This window comes from Tiliqua scincoides, chromosome 3 (genome assembly GCF_035046505.1).
Source record: "Tiliqua scincoides isolate rTilSci1 chromosome 3, rTilSci1.hap2, whole genome shotgun sequence".
NCBI classification, from domain to species: domain Eukaryota; kingdom Metazoa; phylum Chordata; class Lepidosauria; order Squamata; family Scincidae; genus Tiliqua; species Tiliqua scincoides.
Window position 1 is genome coordinate 41,145,008 of NC_089823.1, and position 23,227 is coordinate 41,168,234.

Sequence of the window (23,227 nt, forward strand, 5' to 3'; positions counted from 1 at the left end):
GTTCCCAGATCATAAATCTTTGTTTTCTCCTTTGCTTGAGATCTCATTGGTTTGGCAAATCATTTTACAGGCTGGTCCTCCTTATACGCTGATTTGGAACCTGTGAATTTGACCCACCATGGGTCCTGACCAGGAGGCTGGCCTGTACCTCCTAGATGTGACCAGAAGAGTCTTTTGGTCACCACTGGGAGGTGGTCTGAGGCCCTCAGAAGGTCTTAAAAGTGCACTTCTGGTTTTCACTTCTAAGGCCTTCCAGTGACCTTCTGGAACTCAGAGAAGCCATATTCTTCAAACCTTCTGAAGCTTGGAGAGGCTACTTTGGAAAAACTGGAAGTAGACTTCTAAAGCCTTCTGAAACATGGCCTCTTCAAGTTTCAGGAGGCTTTAGGAGTGCACTTCCAGTTTTTCCAAAAACCTGAAGTGCATTTCTAAGACCTGGAGACCTTCAGAAGCCTTCTGAGGCTCAGGAAGGCCACTCCTCAGAGCACCACCCAGGAGCAGTCCCCACCACAGATTCAATTATCCATGGCTTTTGGGGCATCTGGAAATGGAACCCCTGTGGATGCCAGGATCGGATTGTACAGATTATTTAAGTCTTATTGAGTACAATTAGTAATGATATGGAAAAACAGCTGTCCCAAAAGTGATCAATGGCTGACACACCAACAGGAGGTTAGAGTATTCTAGGGAAGCAGAGATATGAGTATAGAACTAGAAAAGAAAATCTTTGACAAAATATTAAATTTCCATTTGCTTTCAATTTTTCAACTGTTTTCTGTTTGTGCAGCTGCATCGCAGTGTCTTTAGACATTAATGCAACTTTTTATCAGCGATGTTTTTTAAAGTTATGCATCATGCATGAATAAGCCTTCCAAAAACCATGTGTCAGGATTTCTTTGTGAGCTGGATTGAGGCTGAGAATTTTCTTGTATTCTTAGATGGATATGGAATGTGCCCTCCTGGATGGAGAGCAGAAATCCGAAACAGCTGAACTGCTCAAGGAGAAGGAAATACTGGATCATTTAAACAGGAAGATAGCAGAGCTGGAGAGAAATGTTATTGGCGAAAAGACCAAGGTAAATTTGTTTGTTAGAAATTGCTTGATTGAAGAAATATGATTAAGGTTATGAACAGCATATTGAACAATAAAAACTAAGGGGAAAAAATCTGTCTTCAGTATTTTTCCTATTTGCCTATTTGTATTCAGTACAAACTGCATTGGTTTTCCTCGGTAGTAAAAAAAAAATCTTGTACAAATTTAGCTGTTGATCTTGCTATGAATTAATTTTCATGGTGGCGGTGTGCACTATTTATGTTTCTGTGAGGTATCCATCCTAAACGTAACTTTAATAATCTGTTTTTCTTTCTAACATGGTGGTTCTCTTCTATCCAACAGAAGCAGATCAACTCCCCCTTGTTTATCCATGTATAGGAAATTTGAGATTGTTGCTGTTCTCTCTTTTGTGTCCCTTTTTAGATCATGGGCAGTTAGGGGACACAAACTCATTTTCCCCTTCCTTTTGCTGCATTAGTGCTTTGACAACTTTTTGTTGTTGTTGTTGTTAAATGGTATGTAAATATTCTTAAACATCATCATAATTGCAGGTGATTATAAGCTGAAGAGGCTCCTTAAAACACCTGCAGAGTAAAAGAACAGGTTGTTGTTATCACATTGAGAAGCTTTGTGCTATAATTCATTTAAAAAGCCAAGGCTATATGAAAATGTGAAAACATTTTAATTCTAGCAAAATTCTGTCAAATGCTAGAAACTCGACTGTATGAAAATGAAAACCCGAATCACAAATATACTAGAACTAAACTAGAGATTGCACATCAAAGTGAGTAACAAACCTTCTACTGTATTATGTGTTTTTTTTTTTTCTTGGGTTATGCAAGGGTGTGATATAAATGGAAAAAATAAATGTCAAAGTCCACCAGGGCCTTTTTTTGTTTTTTGCAGAAAGAACCTTCTGTTAAGAGAATCGGAGGGCGGGGGTGGTGGTGGTGGTGGTGGTGTTTAAAGTCTTATTCCAACAACCACTCTTTCACTCCATATTGCTCCCTGCTAGAATGGGAAGACTTGACCTGCAATTGTGTGTTTGGAGCCCTGTGGACAAAAGCAGCATCTATAATTTGGAGTCAAAACTGTGGCAGGCAGCAAAAAGGTTAACCACCTCCTGCACTTCTTTGTTTCATACTGGTTATTTAAGTAATTATAACCAGAAAAAGACCCTCAAACTTTTATCTCCCCATATTTACACATTCTTGCAAACTTCAGGAGCTCAGTTCGGTGCAGCTATCTTGCAAACTGCAGGTGCTGAGCTCTTTGCAGGGTAATTAGCAACTACAGGATCTGATTTTTTGAATAGCCTCAGAGCTTGAGGGAGTTAGTTACCTGATTTCCATAACCCTTTGGTGACCCACCAAAAATCAGGTCGCAACCCGCCAGTGGATCCTGACCCACAGTTTGATGCATAGGGTGGATGCATAGGGTATTCCTGTGTTGCTCAGGTTGTGGAATGCTCCCCTAAGAAGCATTGCTTGGCACTTTTATTTTCAAATTAACAGTGTGATCTTATGCATTTCTAGTCAAGTCTGACTGAGGTAGGGTGACCAGATCCAGTGGAGGATAGATTGCCTATGTCTTTAACCATGATTTAGAAGAGGGAATTTTGGCAGGTGCAGCATTTTAAACCCTTCTGTGCTGAGCTGCACCTGCCAAACTAGGTGCTCAGTCCTCCATTGTATCTGGCCAACCTGGACTGAAGGCACAGTCCTATGCATGTCTATTCAGAAGTAAGTCCTATTGTGTTCAATGGGACTTACTCCCCAGAAAGTGTGAATAGGACTGCAGCCTGAGTTTAGTAGTACTTATTCTCAGGTAAGTATGTGTAGGGTTGTATCCTAGCAGGCCAATCCTATTGAGGGTCTGCAGTAGCAGATCCTGTGAACTACTGCCTCAGGATCACAGGCAGGCATTGTTTTGACAGCACAAAAGCTGTGCTGCCGTTGTGCACTTCAGAGCCACTGGCCGAAATGACCAAAGGCACCGTACACATACCAGCAGCTCTCGGACACCCTGCCGGAGCAGGTAGAATAGCAGCAGGGGTGACTCTGGGAAGGATTGGGGCAGGGACCAGGCAAACTAGGGTTAGGAGGGGGAGGATTTGATGGCAGTGGTTCATGCCAAGGTCCTATCCCTGTTTTCCAGACCCAACATGCTTCTCCCTGATTGTCCTTAGACCTATGCCAGCAATATTAAAGGTGTTGTTGGCTAATGTAATATTCATCGGAAGATTATTTTTTCTACTTGTAAAATATTTGATAATATTATAGTAGTTAGTTTACAATACGTATATTTTCTATAATTTTGGATAATGGTAACATTGCAAAAGTGTTGTAACATGTTAAATTTGTTTAACATGTTTTGTTTTTAACACAGTACCATCCAAAGACCTAGCTGATAAATTGATTTATATCCTGTAGCAATATTTTACCAAAGACTTGTGGAAGGTTGTAATGAGCAGGTGTAGTTTGCGGTTATATCCTTTCCAGATATCATTTTGACTCATTCAGTATCCTTTGGCAGTGTAAAAGCTCATGCCCTATCATTTTCCCACTCATATTCCATTTTCTGGTATGACTCCTCAACTCTAACAGCTGCCTTGATCTGTTCCCCAGTGAATGTAATTTTTGTAAATAGTGAAATGACATCTGTGTACAACTTATGAAACGTAAATCCAATTTCATTCACAGAAAACTTGTACAGATGATGGCTGCTCTGTTTGCGGTAGTGATAGCTTGATGTTTATGGAAAGAGTTAAGGGCTGGAATTAATTGCTGAGCTGGGCACCTGTTGGCAGGAAGTCTTACACAAATTCATCTGACTGCTGTAGAAGCACCTGTTTCAGAAGCTTGTGAAGTTCTTAATAAGAGATCCCATAATCAGTTTGCCATCTGGATGCTTAAAATAGACCAAAGGGAGAATTTTCATATTATTTGTATGTTTAGTCAAATACTATATACAAGTCCCTAAGCATGATACTGTATGTGCAGTTGCAACCAGGAATATTATGGCACTTTAAAATGCACTGTTCTGCAACAGGAAAGCAAACTTTGCATATTGTTAGTGTCCTTGGTAGTGGCTCAGACCAAGCACATACTTGGAAGTACAACTCACTGCGTTCCATGGTACTTATTCCCAAATTAATCTTGCATAGGATTGAAACCTAAATTATATTAATTAATGCAAATATTTTTAATTGGATACTAAACCTGGTTTAGGGCACAATCCTAGAAATGATTTTGGCCAGCCCTAGTCCCTTGTACCTCCTCGAGAGGAAGCTAGGCCGGCGCTCTGAGAAGCACCAGCCTGTAGAGGCTGACACAAGCCTCCGCGCCGGCTTCCTCTCTGAGGCTTGTGTTGGCACAGCTGGGCCAATGCAAGCCACAAGGGTAGGCAGGGGGAGGTGGGGAGGAGGTGGGAGGAATGCATTCCTGGGCAGGGGAGGGCAGGTGGTGGGCGGCCCCGGGGGCGGGGTGGGGAGAGGAGGTGGGGATGGGATCTGTTAGTTATGCCAGATCCCAACCCCCGTTCCCAGGGAGAACGGAGTGGCTTCGAGTCACTCTGCTCTCCTTGGACTTGTGCCACCTCCAGAGGTGGCGCAAGTCCGAGACAGACAGGGGCCAGTGGCCCTTACCCAGGGGTAAGGGGAAAAGTTTCCCCTTGCCTCTGGCTAAGCTGCTTCTGGTCACTATCCTGCGCTGGATACAGCGCAAGCGTCTTGGCTTGCCTGTTCCAGCGCAGGATAGGATTGGACCCTTAATTTATTAATTTGCAGGCACAAACTATATGCAGCATCTGACCAGTCCAGAGGAATTTGCAAGGTGCAAGTCAGGCAGTGATTTGGAGTGAGGAGTAGGAGGAAGGGAACAGCAGGTAAAGAGTGTGGGTCCACACCAAGGTTCAGAAGCAGTGAAGAGAGGTATTATCCAGCTTGGGGGATGATGTGCTAATAATGGAATAGGAGAAAAAGGATAAATAAGACTCAGGTGGCTGTTAGAACGCCTCATCACACTAGTGACACATGGACATTGTGCCAATGATGTGCTGATGTCGGGGTGCTACTCTCTGGGTTTGTCCAAGCTGTGTCCAGGTTTCCATAGATGCTACCAACATTGCAGGGAAAGGCTGCACCAAGGACAGAGTCACCATTCCTATCACCTCAGTGCAACAGTTCTGATCCAATTCACTACTTTTAAGACAGTATGGAAAAGACAGGAGGTCTCATAATGGATCTCTAAAGCATCTTTTAGCATGGCCCTTTCTCCTTTTTCTCTCTCTAAATTGGGATTGGCAGGCCAAGGAGGGAGAAGAAATTATTTTTTAAAATGGCAACTATAGTGGGGATAGGGTAGTTAAAAATACTGCCTCTGAATGGAGCAAAGGAAGCAAATTTAAAAATGAAACATCTGAAAAGAGGATGATATGGTTAGCAATGTGATACTTTACAAATAAGTTTGATTTGTGTAGTAGATTTTTCTTTGGAGCCAAAATTCACACTCATTTGAAGCCACTGTGAAATTTCTCCCCCCCCCCCACCAACCCATGTGGGATCTTCTTGAAAACAGAATATCTGTTCCTACGTATATTTTAACTGCTTTGATTGGTCCAATCCTCCTGTCCGACAGTTAAACAAAGGAATCTGTGTTTGCAGGAGTTGAAATGGCATATTCAAGGTGGTGTTTTAAAATTTATTCTGCATTAGAACTCTGCAGAAAGACAAATGTAGGTTGTAATTCTTTCTCTGTCATGATAATTCTTTGCTGGGCATTATATGTCATTTCGTATTTGGAAATCATTAGTTCAGGCTATTTTCAGAGCCTTTAGATTATGCAGGCGAGAGCTTGTGCTCGTATCTGTACCAGGAAGCACGACTGCTAAACCTTCCTGTGCTCCAGCCAGTTGTTACATTTCTACCATTTTTGTTCCATGACTATTAAAACCTCTTTACAGCCTCATTGAGTAGCCACAACAGCTTGTTGATTGCATACTTAATGCTGGTCAGTGCAACATAATATGGTGCATACATTTTTCTGTTTAATGTATCCATTCCTAGAATCATATTGCTAATGGGAATGTGAAGCTCTGGAGGGGCCTTGAAGTTCAGCTGGTGCAGTTGGAGAATTCTTGCACTGTTTATCCCAACGAACTCAGTTACAGTTTCTATAGAACTACATTTTTATTTGTTTGTAATTTAGAAGTGAGCTCAATCTTTGGAAGCTGCTTAAATTCTGTGTGTCAGTCTGGACATATATGCTGCTTATCTTACAAATGTATTCTCTCACCCCCCCCCCCCAATACAGTCCTTGAGGTGCCTATCAGATGATTTTCCCAGTGGAAAAAGACTTTGCTCTGGGATGAGACCTGTAGAAAACAGGTGTTCCCAGTGGAATTTTCTTAGGGGAAAGAAGCTCCTTGCCTTGTTTGTGCATGTTAGGAACAGATAGGATTCATAGCCTCCAGCCACAGCTGGGATTCCAAGTAGGGAGTCTTAGTGGTGATATTTGACACGGTCACAGCTGCCCAAGAGGAAGGGAAGTATATTCAGGATGGGCTGTGGCTCTTAACTTCCCCCTGCCCCTAAACTTCTGCAGCTTCTATTTCTCTGTTGCCATTTATCTCTTAGCCAGGATGCCCAGATCTTCCTAGCAGCAAAGATCAAGCGGAAAGGAAAACAGTGAACTGCAGTCCCTATCATGCATGTTCACCTGGGTGGGAAAAGACCTATCGTGGACAGAGGAAGGAAATGGAGAATGGTGGCGGCGGCAGCACTAAGACATAGAAGTTTGATCTGGGCCAGTTCCCAGCTGGATTCTTGGCTAAGTTTGTGGGTTCCTTTCAGGCATCAAAGGGTATGTAGTCAGTTTGGGATTGGTTGTTCCATGATGCCCTATGAAGTACGCAGGCTTATGCATCCCAGGACTTCCTAACAGTCAGAGGAAAAAAAAATCTGGCTCCCAGCTAGCATTACATTGTTTTGCAATGTTTTAGGCTGCAATCTTAACCACACTTTCCTGAGAGTAAGCCCCATTGAACAAACTAGGACTTACTTCTGAGTAGACCTGGTTAGAATTGTGCCCTTAGTTGTGTTGCAACTTTTTCCCATTTTATAACTTTCCATGTTGCTTGTTTATAGCTGTGTGGCTTGTCTTATTGTTGTCCGAGTTTTATCCGGCAAATTAAAAAAAGTATAACTTGTTTAAAGGATTGCAGATGTGGGTTTTAGCTAAAGTTGCACAAGATGGGAAGCTAATGCATGAGACTGCTGTCCTTGGATTGAACCGAATCCAGTTCACGTCTGTTTAAGGAGATGTGTAGAGTCTCTCTTGCCATTAAGTTACTACCAAGAGATCCAATTCAGTTGAGTTTGAGTCTGTGCTGACCATGGGGCAGTGGGATGCAAGTCATTCTGTTGTTTATTCCATATGACTATCATGAAACTGGACATTACTGTATATATTTCTCTGTCTAGAAATTGTGAATATATTTTGGAAGGTCTACCAAGCATAGCCTGCAGCCAGTTTATCTAGTTTGCCTTCTTTCACCTCTGCTCACCTGCTCTGCATAGTTCCTGCACATATCCAACATCCTTAGTTCAGGGTTAGTATGTTGAATCTTTAATAATTCAATTTCCTCTTCTTGAATGGAGACTATAAACAAAAATGCAGTGGCTTATAAACCAGCTGCATCTTTAGTCATTGTCTGGTAGGTGCTTATTTCAAAATACAGGGATGCATTTTTCTTTTTTTTTCTGCGATGTGCTTTGTTCGTTATATTCTTGTTCCATTGGAGCTGCTGATTCTGCCACAACAAAAAAACTTGCCTGTACTGACACAGTGTGTCTTAAAAGAAAAAGGAAATGGCTCTTCCAACTGGTGTCAGGTTTCCTTGTTCATGCCTAGCATGCAGCTGTTAGAATCCCAAATTAATGGCTTCCCTTGTAAGATGACCTCAATGACAGCCTTGTATTTAGCATTGGAGACTAATACTCAGTTAGGTTTCATCTGAGGTGCCTCTGTTACCCTAGCAAAGAAAAGGGTTTGACAAAGTAGCTCTAGAGATTCAGATCAAATGTTTCAGGCTCTGTTTGGAGTATAAAAACTTTTCAGAGAGTTATGTCCCAATCCTTTGCCAGCTGGGTGCTGGCATAAGGCATGTTGTGTTGTCAGAGAGTACTTTACAGCTGTCGCAAAGCAGCCACCGCCAGTGCGGGGGCCGGAGTGGCTTACTGCACTCCCACAAACAACCAAAGACCCATCAGAGCAGGTAAGGTATGCAGAGTGTGGAACGGGTTGGGGAGGGCGGAAGCAGAATGCTGGATGGAATGGGGCAAGGAGAAGGGCAGGTTTGGCAGCGGTACATACCAAATCCTGACCCCCTTTCTGGACCTGATCTGCTTTCCTGGGTCAATGTGGACTTGCACCACACACACACCCTGACCCATTCAACCCCCTTCCTCCAACCCACTCCAGCAGCTTACCTGCAGAAGTAGGTATCCAGCATCTGTGTTCACATGGACTGGTATGACTATGGCAATTTAAGTATAGGACATGATGCATCATTTTTCACTAACTTTTTGGGCAAGTCAGCTATTCAGTAGTTTAGTTTTTCGGCTACAGTAATCATTGGGATAGCAATAATCCAGTTTACAAGATTTCTAATCTCCTAAATATAAATCATGTTTCTGCAGGTCATTAGGAGCTCAAGTATAAGTACATTGAAGAATGTACAGGGGGCCCCCATGACTGCGGATTCACGTACCCATGGATCAGGTCCTCATCCCCCGGTGTGCCCCTGCAGCCTCTGTTGGGCTGAGACTGAACCTCTCAACAGAAAAAAAAAACATCACTTCTGTTGTTTTTTTGTAAAACTGGAACTGACTTTTTTCATTGAGAGGTCAGTCTGAGCCCGGCAGAGGCCGCGGACATCTGTGGCCTCTGCTGGGCTCAGGGGACCCTCTGGAGGCGAGCGAAACAAAGCGTCCAGAGGGTGGGGGGTGTTTGCCAGTATCCATGGTTTCAGTTAACCATGGGGGGTCCAGAATGGAACCCCCTGCAGATATCAGGGCATGCCCATATTTGTCTTGTATAACTGTACAGTTCATCAAACCAATGTGTGGCAAGTGGCACTATTCAAGGTCATTTAAAGGCTTACAAATTCATGACAAATGAATACTTAGTATATCACTTCCTAATTAAAGAGGACCAGTTGGCTTGGAGATCAGCATTAATGCAATAAATAGAATAGTGTGAGCATGATGTCACTGTTAAGTCATAAAGAAATGACTTGCCTGTAACTTAATGCCAGAGACAATATTACTTTTCTTATTTCATTTGGGCAACAGTAATTTCTTCAAATCAGACATGAAAACCCAATTCTAGACTGTAGATATCTCCAGGAATTGAAAGCCTCCTATCCCTCTGCTAAAGTTTTGTCCCATTTCTTACCCCTTTTGCTGCTGAGTACTAAAACAAACCCCTCATTTGGTGAAGTTGCACAATTAAGTGTGTGTCAAATTAGATTCTCAGTTTAATGCTCAGTTGTTTGAAACTTGGTAGCTATTATAGCAAAATAGAGAACAGATGGGTCAGTGTTTTGAACTAGCATGAAAGTAGATTGCTGTGTTAACAGTCTCATGCCCAGTGGTTGGAGCCGAGGATATTCTGTTGATTGAAAGAAGCGTCACAGAATTGGACATCTCCTTGTATAACTATTTCATATCAATGGTTGTATGTGATAAGTAAGGTGAACAGAATGGCATTTCAAAATGGCATTCCTCAAAAAGAAACAATAGGAATGGTTCACTAAATAAGGCAAATTGCTAAGCTTGATGTATATGAATAGTTCTCTCTCTCTCTCTCTCTGGAAAAGAAAGTAACTGAGTTATAGTTGCAGTTCTTTTTGCTGGTATGTGTAAACCTTGTATGTGTTGTTAGTGGGAAATCCTAACTCAGTGGTAGAGCACTTGCTTTGCATGCAGAAAGTCTCAGGTTTAGTCCCCGGCATCTCGAGGTAGGGCAATGTCTGAAACAGGATGGACCAACTTTGTAATTCAGGATAAGGCAGTCTCCTGCATTGCTAGCCTTGAGAAATTTCAACATTTTGATAACTCTTGATAATGAGGTAGTGCTTGCTCCATAGTGCTACAATTGGAGATTCTTAATCCTGAGAACCCTGTTGTTTTTTTCTTTTGTAAAAGAGAGTGGCCTTTTTAAAACTGAAATGGTATAACTGTCAAACCAGATGATTTGAGCTCTGTCTTCAGAAGAGGCAGTCTGGGGTCTAGATTCTATTTAAATGCAACTGATATTTCTGTAGATTTGTGTGTCTGAAAGGTTTTCTCCTGGATAAGTCCAAAAGTCTCATAGAATGTTTATACAAATAATAATGACCAAAGACAAAAATTCAACTTATTTGGACTGGAGTGTAAAAGAAACCTCCTTTACCTCCTTTGGAAAATGATATCTCATATTTGAAATGAACACTGATGCTGTCTGAATTCCAGTTTATCCAAAGATCAGGAGAGAATTCCCTTCAGTGTGAAGTGAACCAGTTCCATTTTTTTTTTTTGCATGTTTGATTATTGAAACAGAATTTCCTGCTCCAAACCAGTGACTTTCCTGTGCTCTGCCTCAATCCATTCTTTCACTGTGTATAAACATATTCCTCTGTATTAAAGACCATCATACTTAACTCTGAACCCTGTTTACCTCTGTGCCGCACTGGATAATATCGTCTTTAGTTCACTTCATAAAATGTTAATCTTTTTCTGTCCTTGTATCATTTGAAGACTAACACATTATCACTTCAGTGTTTAAACAGCTAATGCACCATATAAAAAGTAAGGAATTGAACTGTTTTTAAAATTAATAGAAGATGGCATTTCTGTAAAAAAGAAAATTACTGAATTGCAGTCAAATTACAGACTCATCACTGTAGTTCATGCTCATCAAGAGTGTTAGTCAATATGTTCCGAATATCTAAATTAATAAAGCCATTTCTGCTGAACATTGCATAAACGCAACAGGGATGAAACGTGTACACCTGTGGGCAAAAATGGTTTAATTGATGTTTACAATTAACATTTACAATTAACAATTAACAATTAACAATTAATTACTGGAGGTGACTGGTGTATGGCGTACAAGCTGCTTATAACACCTGACCTTTGTAGAGACCAGTGGATGTATTGCAATCCTGAGCATTTCAGCGTTTAATTTAAAATGTAAGTTTTCAGTCCTTTATGTAGTTCAATCAGTGGCAACATTCCTATTTCAATAGGTATATTATACCCTAACATTCTAGATCTCATGATTGTAAACTTGAAAGAATTGGAACCAAAGAGGCAAATAAAAGTAAACTCTAATACTTCATGTTGATTGCCATTATTTGAAGTTGGATTCAAACATCCATGAGCCAAATGGTCAGTGCTTAAAAAGCTTACCACCTGGCACCTGTAGCCTTCAGCCCAGCATTACCACCTCTTTCCATTTGTAAGGGCTGGTCAGTGTCATTGATGTTATCTAGCTTTCAGTCTTTGGAATCTATGCACTGGTTTCCAAACTCCTGCAGGGGAGTTGGGAACCAGGTAAGTCTTTGCAGGGATGGTGCCACAGCAATTGCACTGCTGCTGGGAGCAAGGGGCTTTTAAACATACCTGAAGGGCAGCGCTGGTCTTTTACAGGATCCAGGGGAGCTTGTAGCCCCCTCTGCAGGCCTCTTTGCTACTGCAAACAGCCCTTATCTTCAATTAGAAGCCACTTCCTGTTTTCCAATGAAAATTGGAAGTGGCTTCTGATTGGATACATGCACTGTTTACAGCAGCATCTTCCAGAAGGCCAGCACTGCCCTCCGGGTGAGTACAAAAGCCTCTTGCTCCCAGTGACAGTGTAATAGCTGCAGCACCATCAGGGCACTCTTTTCTGGGCCAGTCCCTTTAAGGAGAAAGGCCCTCTTCTGGTTGCCCTGGTGAGTTGCAATCAGTTTAGGAACCACTGCTTTAATGTGTCTTTTGGAAGAGCTAAATTGCATTTTCAGACCCAAGTAGTAACAACAGCAGAATGACTAAAAAAACTGACTAATAAGTGTAACATGTCAACTAATCACAGCTTGGCATCTGTTAGATCCACTAAAATGATCCCACAAATTATTCTGTGGACATGCTGCAAAATCTGCAGTCCTCCAGCTTGTGTTCTGCACTTCTGCCATGAGAGTCTCAGTACTGATCAACATCCATTTCTCCCACCCCTTTCTCCATCACCTTTGCTCTGTGCGCCATCAGAATCACTAACAGCGGCTTGGGTTTGAAGGTAATTCTGTTCTTTATTTTTCTGGTTCAAACTCCAGGAAAAAATAAAGCTTGATGCTGAGAGGGAAAAACTAGAAAAGCTTCAGGAGCTTTACTCCGAGCAGAAGACCCAGCTTGATAATTGCCCTGAGTCCATGAGGGAACAATTACAACAGCAACTAAACAGGGTCAGTAGCATGGATATGTTTTGTTTTCGGTTAATTGCAATGCGCTCAAGTGCAAGTGTCAAAAGGCTTCTTTACAACTGTCCATAGTTTCCAGGGTTTGATGCTGGTTTTGTGACTTGCTAATAAGAGTGTTGCATGGTGACAAATGAATAGAATGCAAAGCGCTGAATTAAGAATTGGTCTATGCTACGTGCTTTAAAAGCTGTCGACCAACGGATGCTTAGCACCCTTTAGCGGCTGACTTATGGACTATTTTGTTAACTGTGATGTTTACGTGGACTTGTAACTGTGTGTAGTTAAGTTCTTGACTTCAATAACTGCTGTTGGCTGTCTGATAACACATTTATGAGGTTCCCTTTTTGCAGCACGATAAAACGGCTATTCTGCTGATAGATGTAATGTTTTAAAACACTATTCTTAAAATATGCATGTACATTTTTCTTTGAAAAAGTCGGTTTCATACTGCATTTTAAACCTTCATTTTTTTAGTCATGAAATGTTATGTTTAACCTTTTAACACAGCAAAACCATATTATAACCTTCTGTGACTTTTCAACATAACTAAGGGCCCAATCCCATCCAATTTTCCAGTGCCAGTGCAGCCACAAGATAAGGGAACAAATATTCTCTGAAGAGGCCTCCATGACTGCCCTTCTACTGCAGATACAGTGCATGCCTTGTTGGCATGGCTGCATCAGCACTGGAAAGCTGGATAGGATTGGGCCCTAAGGTCTCAATCCTATACAAGAGGCATGTTGGCAGAGGACACACTCTCATGGCATGCCTGGCTTTTGCACTGTCATAGAAGTGCCCTAAAGCACTATACAATGCTGCAAAAGCTGCATGTGCTAATGGGAAGGCCATAGCTTTCCCACTGGCTCCAGTGTGCAGAACACTACCAGCCAGAGCAGGTAAGTGTGGCATGGGGATGGGAGACGGGTGGAATGGGGTGGGGGTGGGTGAATCAGCGGTGCAGGTCATATTCTGTTCCTTTTCCTGGACCTGATCCACCAGCATGGATAAACAAGGACTTGCACCAGCAATGTCAGCACATATGTACTACTTTAAAGTAATTGGTGGGTGAAGAGTTACACATGGACAATTAAATTCAGTGCTCGGAGCAAATTTGAAATAGTTTTTTGAAGGGAGAACTAAGTCCACCATTCTGAGAGATGGCAGCATAAGTGTATGGGAAATGTTCAAAGAAGTTGAAATCAATGCAGCAAGAAACTCTGGGACAGAAATGTTCTCAATAAAAAATGTTACCTCTTTATCACGGAAAAGAAACAATAGCAAATGAAAATTAGTCAAATATTTTAATTACATTTCTGTGGGGCATGCAGCTTGTAAAATCAAAGGTGCTTATTAAAGGAGTCTTGCTGATACCATAGACAGAAATCACATACTTAGCAGATTTGCAGCAGCCCCTGCTCAGTAGAATACTCACCCATTCATCCAAGAGAATGGCTATGATGTACAGGGCTGTGATGCACATCTCTGTGTGCTGTCTTCCCGCCTATTCTCTTCCCCTCCTGACTCTAGTCTTCAATAGCTGCTTTGGGGGGGAATACATGGATGTAAGGCTGCCCCAAACATTCTATTCAAAATTAAGGGCGCAATTCAGAGGTGCCCTTAGGCCGTTGCAAATCCCTTGTGCCGGCCCTGGAGGGTCACCAATGTGCCATAAGGGAGTCAGCAAGGCCAGCGTCAGAGGTTGACACAAACCTCTGCATCGACGGAGGCACCGAGCCTTCCGTCTGCCCAGCTGGCCGATGTAAGGGTCTGGGGTGGGCGGGGAGGTGTTCTGGTGAGGGTTAGGGCAGGTGGTGGGCAGCCCTGGGGGCGGGTGGGTGGGGAGCAGGAGGCAGGGTTGGGACCTGGCAGTTATGCTCCACTCTCCTCGGACTTGCATCACCTCAGGAGGTGGCATAAGTCTGAGAAGACACATAGGGGCCAGGGTGCCTTACCCGGAGGTAAGTTTCCCCTTACCTCTGGCTGAGCCACTTTGAACCCTATCCTGTGCTGGATACAGTGCAAGCCTCATGGCTTTTCTGTTCCAGCGCAGGATAGGATTGCGCCCCAAGTTGCATACCTTTGACAAGGTTATTATTGTTATTGGATTTATTATTCACAACAATAGTTCTGTCAGAGGGGTAGTGATATAGGGTGAGCAGATATCAAAAATCTTGGGTTAAGCACCCAATTGTACAGCCCTTTTCAACCTTTTATGTCTTATGGAATACTGAGAAGGCACCAAAATTGCCAAGGCACACCATCAGATTTTGATAATTGACAAGGCACGCTGCACTGCCAGCCGAGGGCTCACTCCCTCCCATGGCCCTATTGTATGACCCTCCCCCAAACTCCCAGGGCACACCTGAAAACCATTTGCAGCGCACTAACATGCCATGGCACAGTGGTTGAAAATCACTGCAATAGTAGATGGAAGAGAAGTTAAGATCCCTTCCCATCCACTCCTTCTAATCCTGCATTGCTGAGTTTCTCTCACCTCAGCTCAACCTTGTCAGTGAAAAAGCAATGGGGAAGGATGGCCCTTTGACCCAATTCCACCCAGGGCAAACTGGTGTGCCCTGGGTGCATTCTGAGTGTTTTATCAGGTGCACTATTTGTCTGTGTGATAAGCAAGTCAGATATAACAGTGGTTGAGCATGGCTTCCAGTACAAGGAAGTGGGCCATAGGAATATGTTCACCAGTCATTCCCATTGCAGCTGTGAAGTCTGAGCATTGACAAACATATCTGAGCATTGACAAACAAACTCTACTCCTCCTTCCCATTGCTGTAACAATAGCAGTAGTTTAGATGAAGGATTGTGGGTGAATAGGTATGGCTTCCTGTTTATTGGCTTCCCTTTATCCCACTTCACTTCTTGGTCATACTGGGATGTGACCCAGGAATACTTAGATCTAAAAAAATAAAAATCCAATTGTGAGTTCATATCCAATATCACCAATTGTGAGTTCATATACACTATTCAGTGGAGCAACATATGCTTGAGAATGAAAAAGACATACTATTAAACTTTTTTTTTTTAATGTTGAGAATTGGCTTATTGGTCACTTTCCATTATCAAGGAATTATTTTTTTTCATTTGTGCTGATGCATTGCTTTTCAAGGATGCTGATCTATTGGAAGTAGAGAGCAAACACTTCGAAGACCTGGAGTTTCAGCAGCTTGAAAATGAAAGCAGGCTTGATGAGGAGAAAGAGAACTTAACACAGCAGCTCCTACGTGAAGTAGCTGAATATCAGCGCAACATTGTCAGTAGGAAGGTAAAAAGCTTTAAAACGTTTGGTCAAATCATTACTGTTGGTGGCTGCTTCTCATTCAGCTTCAGCTGCGGACTTGTTTGCTCTACCTGCTCACACTGTTATAAATGTGCCATAAGGCAGTGGCATCACTAGAAGGGGTGCAAAGCACTAAGTTTTGCAGGGAGCCTCACTGTGTCATGCAAGCGGCCCCTCCCCTTTGGATCCATTCCCAGTGGTGGGAGCAAAATGCAGTATTTGCCTCCATTTTGCTCCCACCACCAGGAATGGCTCTGAATGGGAGGGGGAGGGTCTGCTTTCATGCAATGGTGAGGCTCCCTGCAAAACCTAGTGCTCTGCACCCCCTCTAGCGATGTCACTGCTGTAAAGCACATTGCGACAGCACACAAAGTAAGCCCACGAGCAGGAAGGCCAAAGTTTTCCTGCTGGCACCAGTGCAAACTGCCATGCATGTCGGAGCAGGTAAGTGCATTGCTGAGCAGCACAGGGGTTGGAGAAGGGCAGAGCAGGGATGTAATGGGGCCAGATGGGTGCATCAGGCCCTGTATCCTATCCTCCTTCCCTGACCAGGTCTGCTGACATGGATACACTCAGACTTGTGCCAGCAATTTAGCACCCATGATTTTTCTGGCACAGGTCCAGATAGTTCCCTCTGCGTCACAGAAACTTACTGTCCAGGCGAGGGAACAAATGTTCCCTTACCCGCAATAGACCTCCAGGACTACCCCCCTCCATGCATTCATTTTGGCACAGCAGCGTCCGCAGGGGAAAAGCATAGGATTGGGCTGTAAGATTTCTTACGCATACACCTAAAAGCAGTGCTTTTTTTGTAGAAAAAAAGGTGCAGGAACTCACAACTTGTTAATCTTTTATTTATTTATTTATTTATTTATTTATTTATTTATTTATTTATTTATTTATTTATTTATTTATAAACCATTTTTTATTGGAGAAATAAAATATTTTTTATGTGCCTCCCCCTATGAACTTACTTCTGAGTAGACATGCATAGGATTGGGCTGCCAATCTCCACATCCCCTTCCCCATAGCTACTTTTTCTAAGCATGGGGGAAAATACATTAGAGTCAATGGGGCTTCCTCCCAGGAAAGTGTAGAGAGGACTGCAGCCTCAGAGCCAAAGCCTATGGCTGTCTCCTCAGAAGTCAGTCCCATTAGAGGCAGTGGGGCTTCCTCCCAGGAAAGTGTGGAGAGGACTGCAGCCTCAGAGCCCTTCCTCTGCCTGTCTACTCAGGCTGCAAGGCTATGACACTTTCCCAGGAGCAAGCCCCATTGAGCACAATGAGACTTACTTACAGGAGGACCTCAGCCCCTCCTGTGCCTGTCTCCTCAGAAGTCAGTCCCACTAGAGGCAGTGGGACTCACTCCCAGGAAGGTGTGGAGAGGACTGCGGCCTCAGAGCCCCTCCTCTGCTTATCTCCTCAGAAGTCAGTCCCAATAGAGGCAGTGGGGCTACCTCTCAGGAAAGTGTGGAGAGGACTGCAGCCTCAGAGCCCTTCCTCTGCCTGTCTACTCAGGCTGCAAGGCTATGACACTTTCCCAGGAGCAAGCCCCATTGAGCACAATGAGACTTACTTCTGAGTAGACACGCCTAGGCTCGTGCTGCAGATTGGCACGGGGACTGCACCAGCCAGCTTCCTTCCCCTCCTCCTCCACCAAGCCAGTACCTGGGCAATCCGTGGGTGCCGCAGCCCGTCTCCCTGGCTGGCTGGCTGGCTGGCTGTCCGTCCTCCTCCTCGGCATCGGTGCATGTCCCCTGCGCCCTCCACCGGCTTGGAAGCGGGGAAGCAGAGCATGGGGGGAGGGGAGGCAGGCTGGGCTCAGGCAAGAGCTTGGGGATGGGGGCAGGAGGGGGTCGTTGTGCAGTCAGGCGGCCAGGCGCCCACCCACCCTGCACCCCCCAGCACCCACCCAGCGAATGCCTCTGTTTTGCTGCCCCCCGGAATGCCTCCGAAGGGGAGGGGCCCCTGCAAAAAGGTGCCGGAACTCCGTCCCCTCGCGTTCCATTAGAAAAAAAGCCCTGCCTAAAAGTGTAAAATATGAGTATAACAAACGGATGTTTGAAAACTCTCACAAGAGAGCCTTAGATTGGCTGCAGGTTCCTGTTGTGTGTGAACTTGGTAGCAATGCTCAGTTTGTTGCTGTATAATGTGTGAACTAGCCAGTGCAAGGACTGTGTGTTTAGTCTATTTAATCTTAGAGACAGAGAAGACCAAAATGAAGGAAAACAAAAACAATTACAAAGTATTGCTAGTGCAGATGTAACTTTCCTGTCTTCCAGTTCATTCTTAACGAATAAGTTCTGTGCTGCATACATAGTTTTCCCAATCTCATATTGAGTAAGTGTTGATGCTGTGTTTGCAATAGGAGAAAATATCAGCTCTTAAAAAGCAAGCCAATCACCTTGTCCAGCAAGCGCAAAGGGAGCAAGACCATTTTGTCAAAGAGAAGAATAACCTGCTCATGATGTTGCAACGGGTAAGTATTTCTCTTTAAGACAAATATAGTAGCAGTGGCAATATGGTAATTAGCTGTGTAGCTTTGCAGAAATTGGGGAAAAATTTGACAAGGTTACTCCTCATTATCAAATTGTATGTCACTTTGCAGAATGTTCACTAAGCTGAACCGTGGAAGTTTTGTAATAAGGAGTTGTGTGACACAATATTTTTACTGATAAAGAAGAAGAAACTAAAGCGGGATTTGTGTCTCAGGGTATCAGGATTTGGCATAAAGCAATAGTCAACAGACTGCAATTAAACAGACTTGTCTCTGACAGTAACCGTGTAATCCTAAGCATGTCTACTCAGAAGTAAACCCCATTAAGTTCACACTGTCCTGTGTAAGTGTGTCCAGGATGGCAGCTTAAGAGACCAAGGGCCAAATCCTAACCAAGTGTCGCTCACTGACACAGCTGTGCCAGTGGGTCATGTGCTGCACCCTGCAGTTGGTGGCAGTCAGGAAGGCCTCCTCAGGAAAAGGGAATGTTTGTTCCCTTATCTTGGAGCTGCATTGCCCTTACCTAAGTGCTGGAAAGTTGGTTAGGTTTTCATCCCTGATTCTGATTCTGGTGATATCAGTGTTTAGCTCACTCAAATTTTAGTTTTATTCATGGGCCAAGGAGATTTCAATATAGCATTTGTATACTATGCAGTTTTTGTAATTTTGTATACTGTGTATTCTTCCAAAACTGGAAAAAAGAACATACATAGCCATATTGGTCTATTAAAGAAAAGAAAAGCCCAAATAGGGAATGGTAGTAGGGCTTTATTTGAAACAACTAAAATACCACAAAGTAATGAGTAAGTTTTTGAATCCTACCAAACTCTTTGTCAGAGTAGAGTGACTAAAAGTGGGAAGAAGACTGATGTAAGTTACAGGGTGACCCCAAAAAAACAGAACCCATAAAAATTTTATTAATTCCTACAAAGGTCCAGTAAATTTCAAGAAACTTACTGAACTCAAACTTATTGAGTTTGAGGAAGATTATTGTTCCAATATTTCATGCACAAAGTCGACTTGTATACCCTGAAAGAAAAAAGAAGAAAAATTAAAATTAACAGTTTTATTCAAAGATTTGTGGGTTCTGTTTTTTTTTTGGGTCACCCTGTACTAAGGGTAAATCTTTCTGAGATAGAGTAATCTTGCCAGCATTTCCTCAATCCCTTTTAGGAGTGTGTAGCTCTAGTGTCAAGGAAGTACTGAACTAAGCAGAAAAGACCCTTTCCCATAGATGACTCAGCACTTGATGCATACACCTCATGTTTTCTATAGCAAACACTGTATACACCTGTGTGTCACCCACACTTTATGTGTTTGCTATAGAAAACACAAGTGTGCATACATCAGATACTTGATGTTAGAGATACACACCCCTAAAAGGGATGTGTGATTGCATGTTTGCTGGAGGAAACAACAGAATAATACCATTGTACATGCAGCAAACATGTTTGTCAGATGAAATGTGGAATCGCCATATATACATGGATAGAGAACTGTACACAGGAATGAGATAATGAGATTCATTATCAAGTGCTGGAAGAAAAGAACATAAACAGAGTAATAATGATGTGAGCAAGAGGAAGTAAAAGTGAAGTAATTTACTCACCCCCAGTTCCCAAGTGAAGCATGCATTTCAGATCTTCTTGCTATGGTTCTATTACTGCAAAAGAAAAGGTATGTGAGAACAAATATAAGGCTGTAATGCTTACCTGAGTAATAGTCTCACTGAACACTGTGGGACTTACTTCTAAGTCAACATGCATAGAATTGTGCTGTAAAACTATTTGTGACATTTTGTTAGAAAGATCTTCTCTTTTTATATCTTGCTTTTCAGAATTTGACTTTATAATTGTTATCTTTTTTCAACAGGAGAAGGAGAACCTTTGTCTTCTAGAGAAGAAGTACTCTTCGGTTTCTGGAGGAAAAGGGTTCCCTGTAAGTCCCAGCAGTCTAAAAGAGGTAAATGTGAAACTTGGAAAAGAGACCGGGGAAAAAACTGTGCCTGCTGTAATCTTTGAATTAGATGATGATTTATAGCAATACATTTTATAATGTTCAGTGTTGAGAGTAGAATTTTAATCCAATATGTTTTAATGATGATCAGTTTATTTAAGCAGTACAGGTCCAACTTTGTTGTACATGGATTTTTTATACAAGGGTTTGACTCAACACAAATGGCCACTGCAACTTTGAAGGAATGTACTGATCCCTGGAGAAGGAGAAAAATGCATTCCTTTAACATCACAGTTTAAAAACCTGCTTTTCTTACTGTTGTAGAGGGACAGTCATTCCATTCTTCAGCTGAGCCAGGCAAAGACAGGGGGCCCTTTGTATTTCTAATTGCTGACTGTCTCTCTACAATAGTAAGAAAAGCAGTTCTTAAACCACAGTTGTAAAGGGACATACTTCTTAATTTTTTTAAACTGCTTTTATTTAATACGTTTTATGGTATCGGCAGGGTGTCCCAAAATCAAACCCATGTGGATGTCTAGGCACGACCTTATTAGGAGCAATGGAGGGTCAAGAAACCTGGAAGTGGGTCCTTAAATCTATCTTTCCACTGTTTTTTTTAACCCATTGATTTTTTTGATCCACTAGGGGTTGTGGACTGGAACCCCAGTGGATAACAAGGGATGACCTCTATTTTTACAAAATTCAATATAACCACACCCTTTGTTTTTGCATGCACTGGGCTCCTATCAGGATGCTGTCAGACATGTCTCTCTGTGTCTTTTTCCTTGTGGCAAGATATCCTTATGTTCAGAAAGTTACCAAAAGTGATTTTTTTCTAACATATACGTGTGTGCATATTGAAGGACATCACTCATGCAAAATAATAATAATTATACCCTTTAGAGTTTGTAAGTGTATCTGAAGTCAATATTCCAGTGTGAATCATCTCTCCAAAGAAGAGGTCAAATGTCCAGATCTGATTTTTCCTCCTTGGTCATACATTTGAGCATCCATTTCATAATTTTTACAGCCATACATTTCAAGTTATATGAACAATTCTGACAGCGTTTCCAGAACTGCATTCAGCTAGAATTTGGGAATAAAGAGAAAAGTCGCTCTTCCATTTCTGATGCTTGCCTTTGCCTAAAATCTCTCTGCTGCTGCTGCTGCTACTACTGTCTGAAAATTGCATATACTTGAAATTGAGAGCTGCAGCTGCTTTGTCTTAATCAAAACTAATATGCATTTCTTTTTAAAAAAAATTGTAAAAAACAAGAGAATATAGTTACACTCTAAATTATTTACTCCTCATGAATTCATTGCTGTGTTCTCAGTCATGAGATGTGGCCCAGACTGGGATGGATGCAAGGACTAAAGCAGCACTTCCCATCATGTGGTCATGATGCCCCTCATTCATGGCGGCCTCTTCTTCCTGGCTCTCCTGAGCACTGTGAACGTTCAAGAGAAAATACTAGAAATTTAATTTTGAACTCTGTTACTTTTAGCTACTTTGTTTTAACTTTAAATACTCTAGATCAGACACCTCAAAGCATACTCTCCACATGCTATGGAATGAGGCCGTAAATTTCTGAGGTGGTAGAGTGCTGGTGAGGATCACATTTTTGAAAGTTCCTATGTAGAAAACCTAAGCTGAAACTAGCACAGCAGGTAGCAAGCTGGGACCAGAGAAGGTCTTGCTTTCTCTGTGATGTAGAACTTTTACTTCCAGGAAGATGTTTTTTTGTTTAAATTTGGAAGAGCATTGAAAAATATGACTCATACTTCTGCAGTGTGAAATGTTATGATCCACTCTACCACCTCATTCTCCTGCATAGACCAGGCCTAAGCTATGCTGGTTGTATCTCATTATAATACCCACCTTCAAAACAAGTAATGTTTTAAAAATAAATTGATTTTATGTAATTAAAGTGTAATTGAATGCATTCAAATTCTGTTTGTAATTTTGAGTATTCTTCATATTTTAATGAAACATTTTTGTAGTACCACAGAAAATTGGCTGTATCACTCCACACTAACCTTCACAGCACACTGGGTACCGTAATACTCTTGCATGCCTTTTGGCTTTTGCTTCTTTTTCATGTTTAACCTCTGCATTCCTCCTTTCAGGGTTATTTGAGTGTAAGTGACATTAATGAGCCGTATGGCAATTCCACGAATATATCCCCTTCCACCCAGCCCCCCTCTGCTGCTGACGCTGTTCCCACTGAATCTTCCACAGCTGGCTTGGTGAGCCAGCCGCAAAATAAAGAGGTTTGTTTGAGAGATGTTCTTTTGACATTTTTTGTTCACTCGGTGTATGTAGGCTAATTGTGAAACTGCACTTTTTATCATTAAAATGTTTTTGGCTAGACAGAGCCAACTCAATCTGATATGCATGTCCTATTCCAGAAAGAAATCTTAATCAGGTATAAGTCTTGGGCGCATCCATATCCATCCTCATCATAGTGTGGAGAACTGGACTGTACAGTATTAATCTGAATACGGTTTCTCTCTGATCACCCAGTTCAACTTCCCTTCCTTCTTTCCAGGGACCATTAGTGAGGTCAGAAACTTATTGTACTAACTGAATGTAGTATGGACCACCATTCATTACTTTCTTAGTGCAGTGAGGGGGAGAGAGGTATCTAAGAACCTGAGACTAACCACATTGAGATTTTGCACCAGAATGTTAAGGGTGAACAGGCCCTTAAAAAGAATCATTGGCAATGACAAGTTGGAAACTAGTTAGCCTTTCAGAAAATTAAAGCCATTTGCCCTTCTGACAAGGAGACTACTACAACTGAAGGACTGGTAGCTCTCAATTTACACATTCTTAATTTGCACATTTTTGAAATAGCTTGATTTGCAAATTAAGGATGGAAGTGTGACTTTCAAAGCCTCATTTTTAAATGGCACATTTTTCAGTGCAA

At 42.3% G+C, this 23,227-nt stretch overlaps 1 protein-coding gene across 3 annotated transcripts in view; it reads left to right on the top strand.

Moving 5' to 3' along the window:
• Positions 1-23,227, top strand: part of PHLDB2 (pleckstrin homology like domain family B member 2) — a 96,103-nt gene that overhangs the window by 50,485 nt on the left and 22,391 nt on the right. Inside the window, exons 6-11 of one of the 3 annotated variants that reach the window (XM_066619413.1) lie at positions 939-1,076; positions 12,410-12,538; positions 15,675-15,830; positions 18,213-18,323; positions 20,214-20,303; positions 22,425-22,568. In XM_066619413.1, the coding sequence (XP_066475510.1) occupies positions 939-1,076; positions 12,410-12,538; positions 15,675-15,830; positions 18,213-18,323; positions 20,214-20,303; positions 22,425-22,568 (768 nt within the window). The remainder of the gene's footprint in view (positions 1-938; positions 1,077-12,409; positions 12,539-15,674; positions 15,831-18,212; positions 18,324-20,213; positions 20,304-22,424; positions 22,569-23,227) is intronic. The other 2 variants (XM_066619411.1, XM_066619412.1) reach the window with 2 other exon arrangements.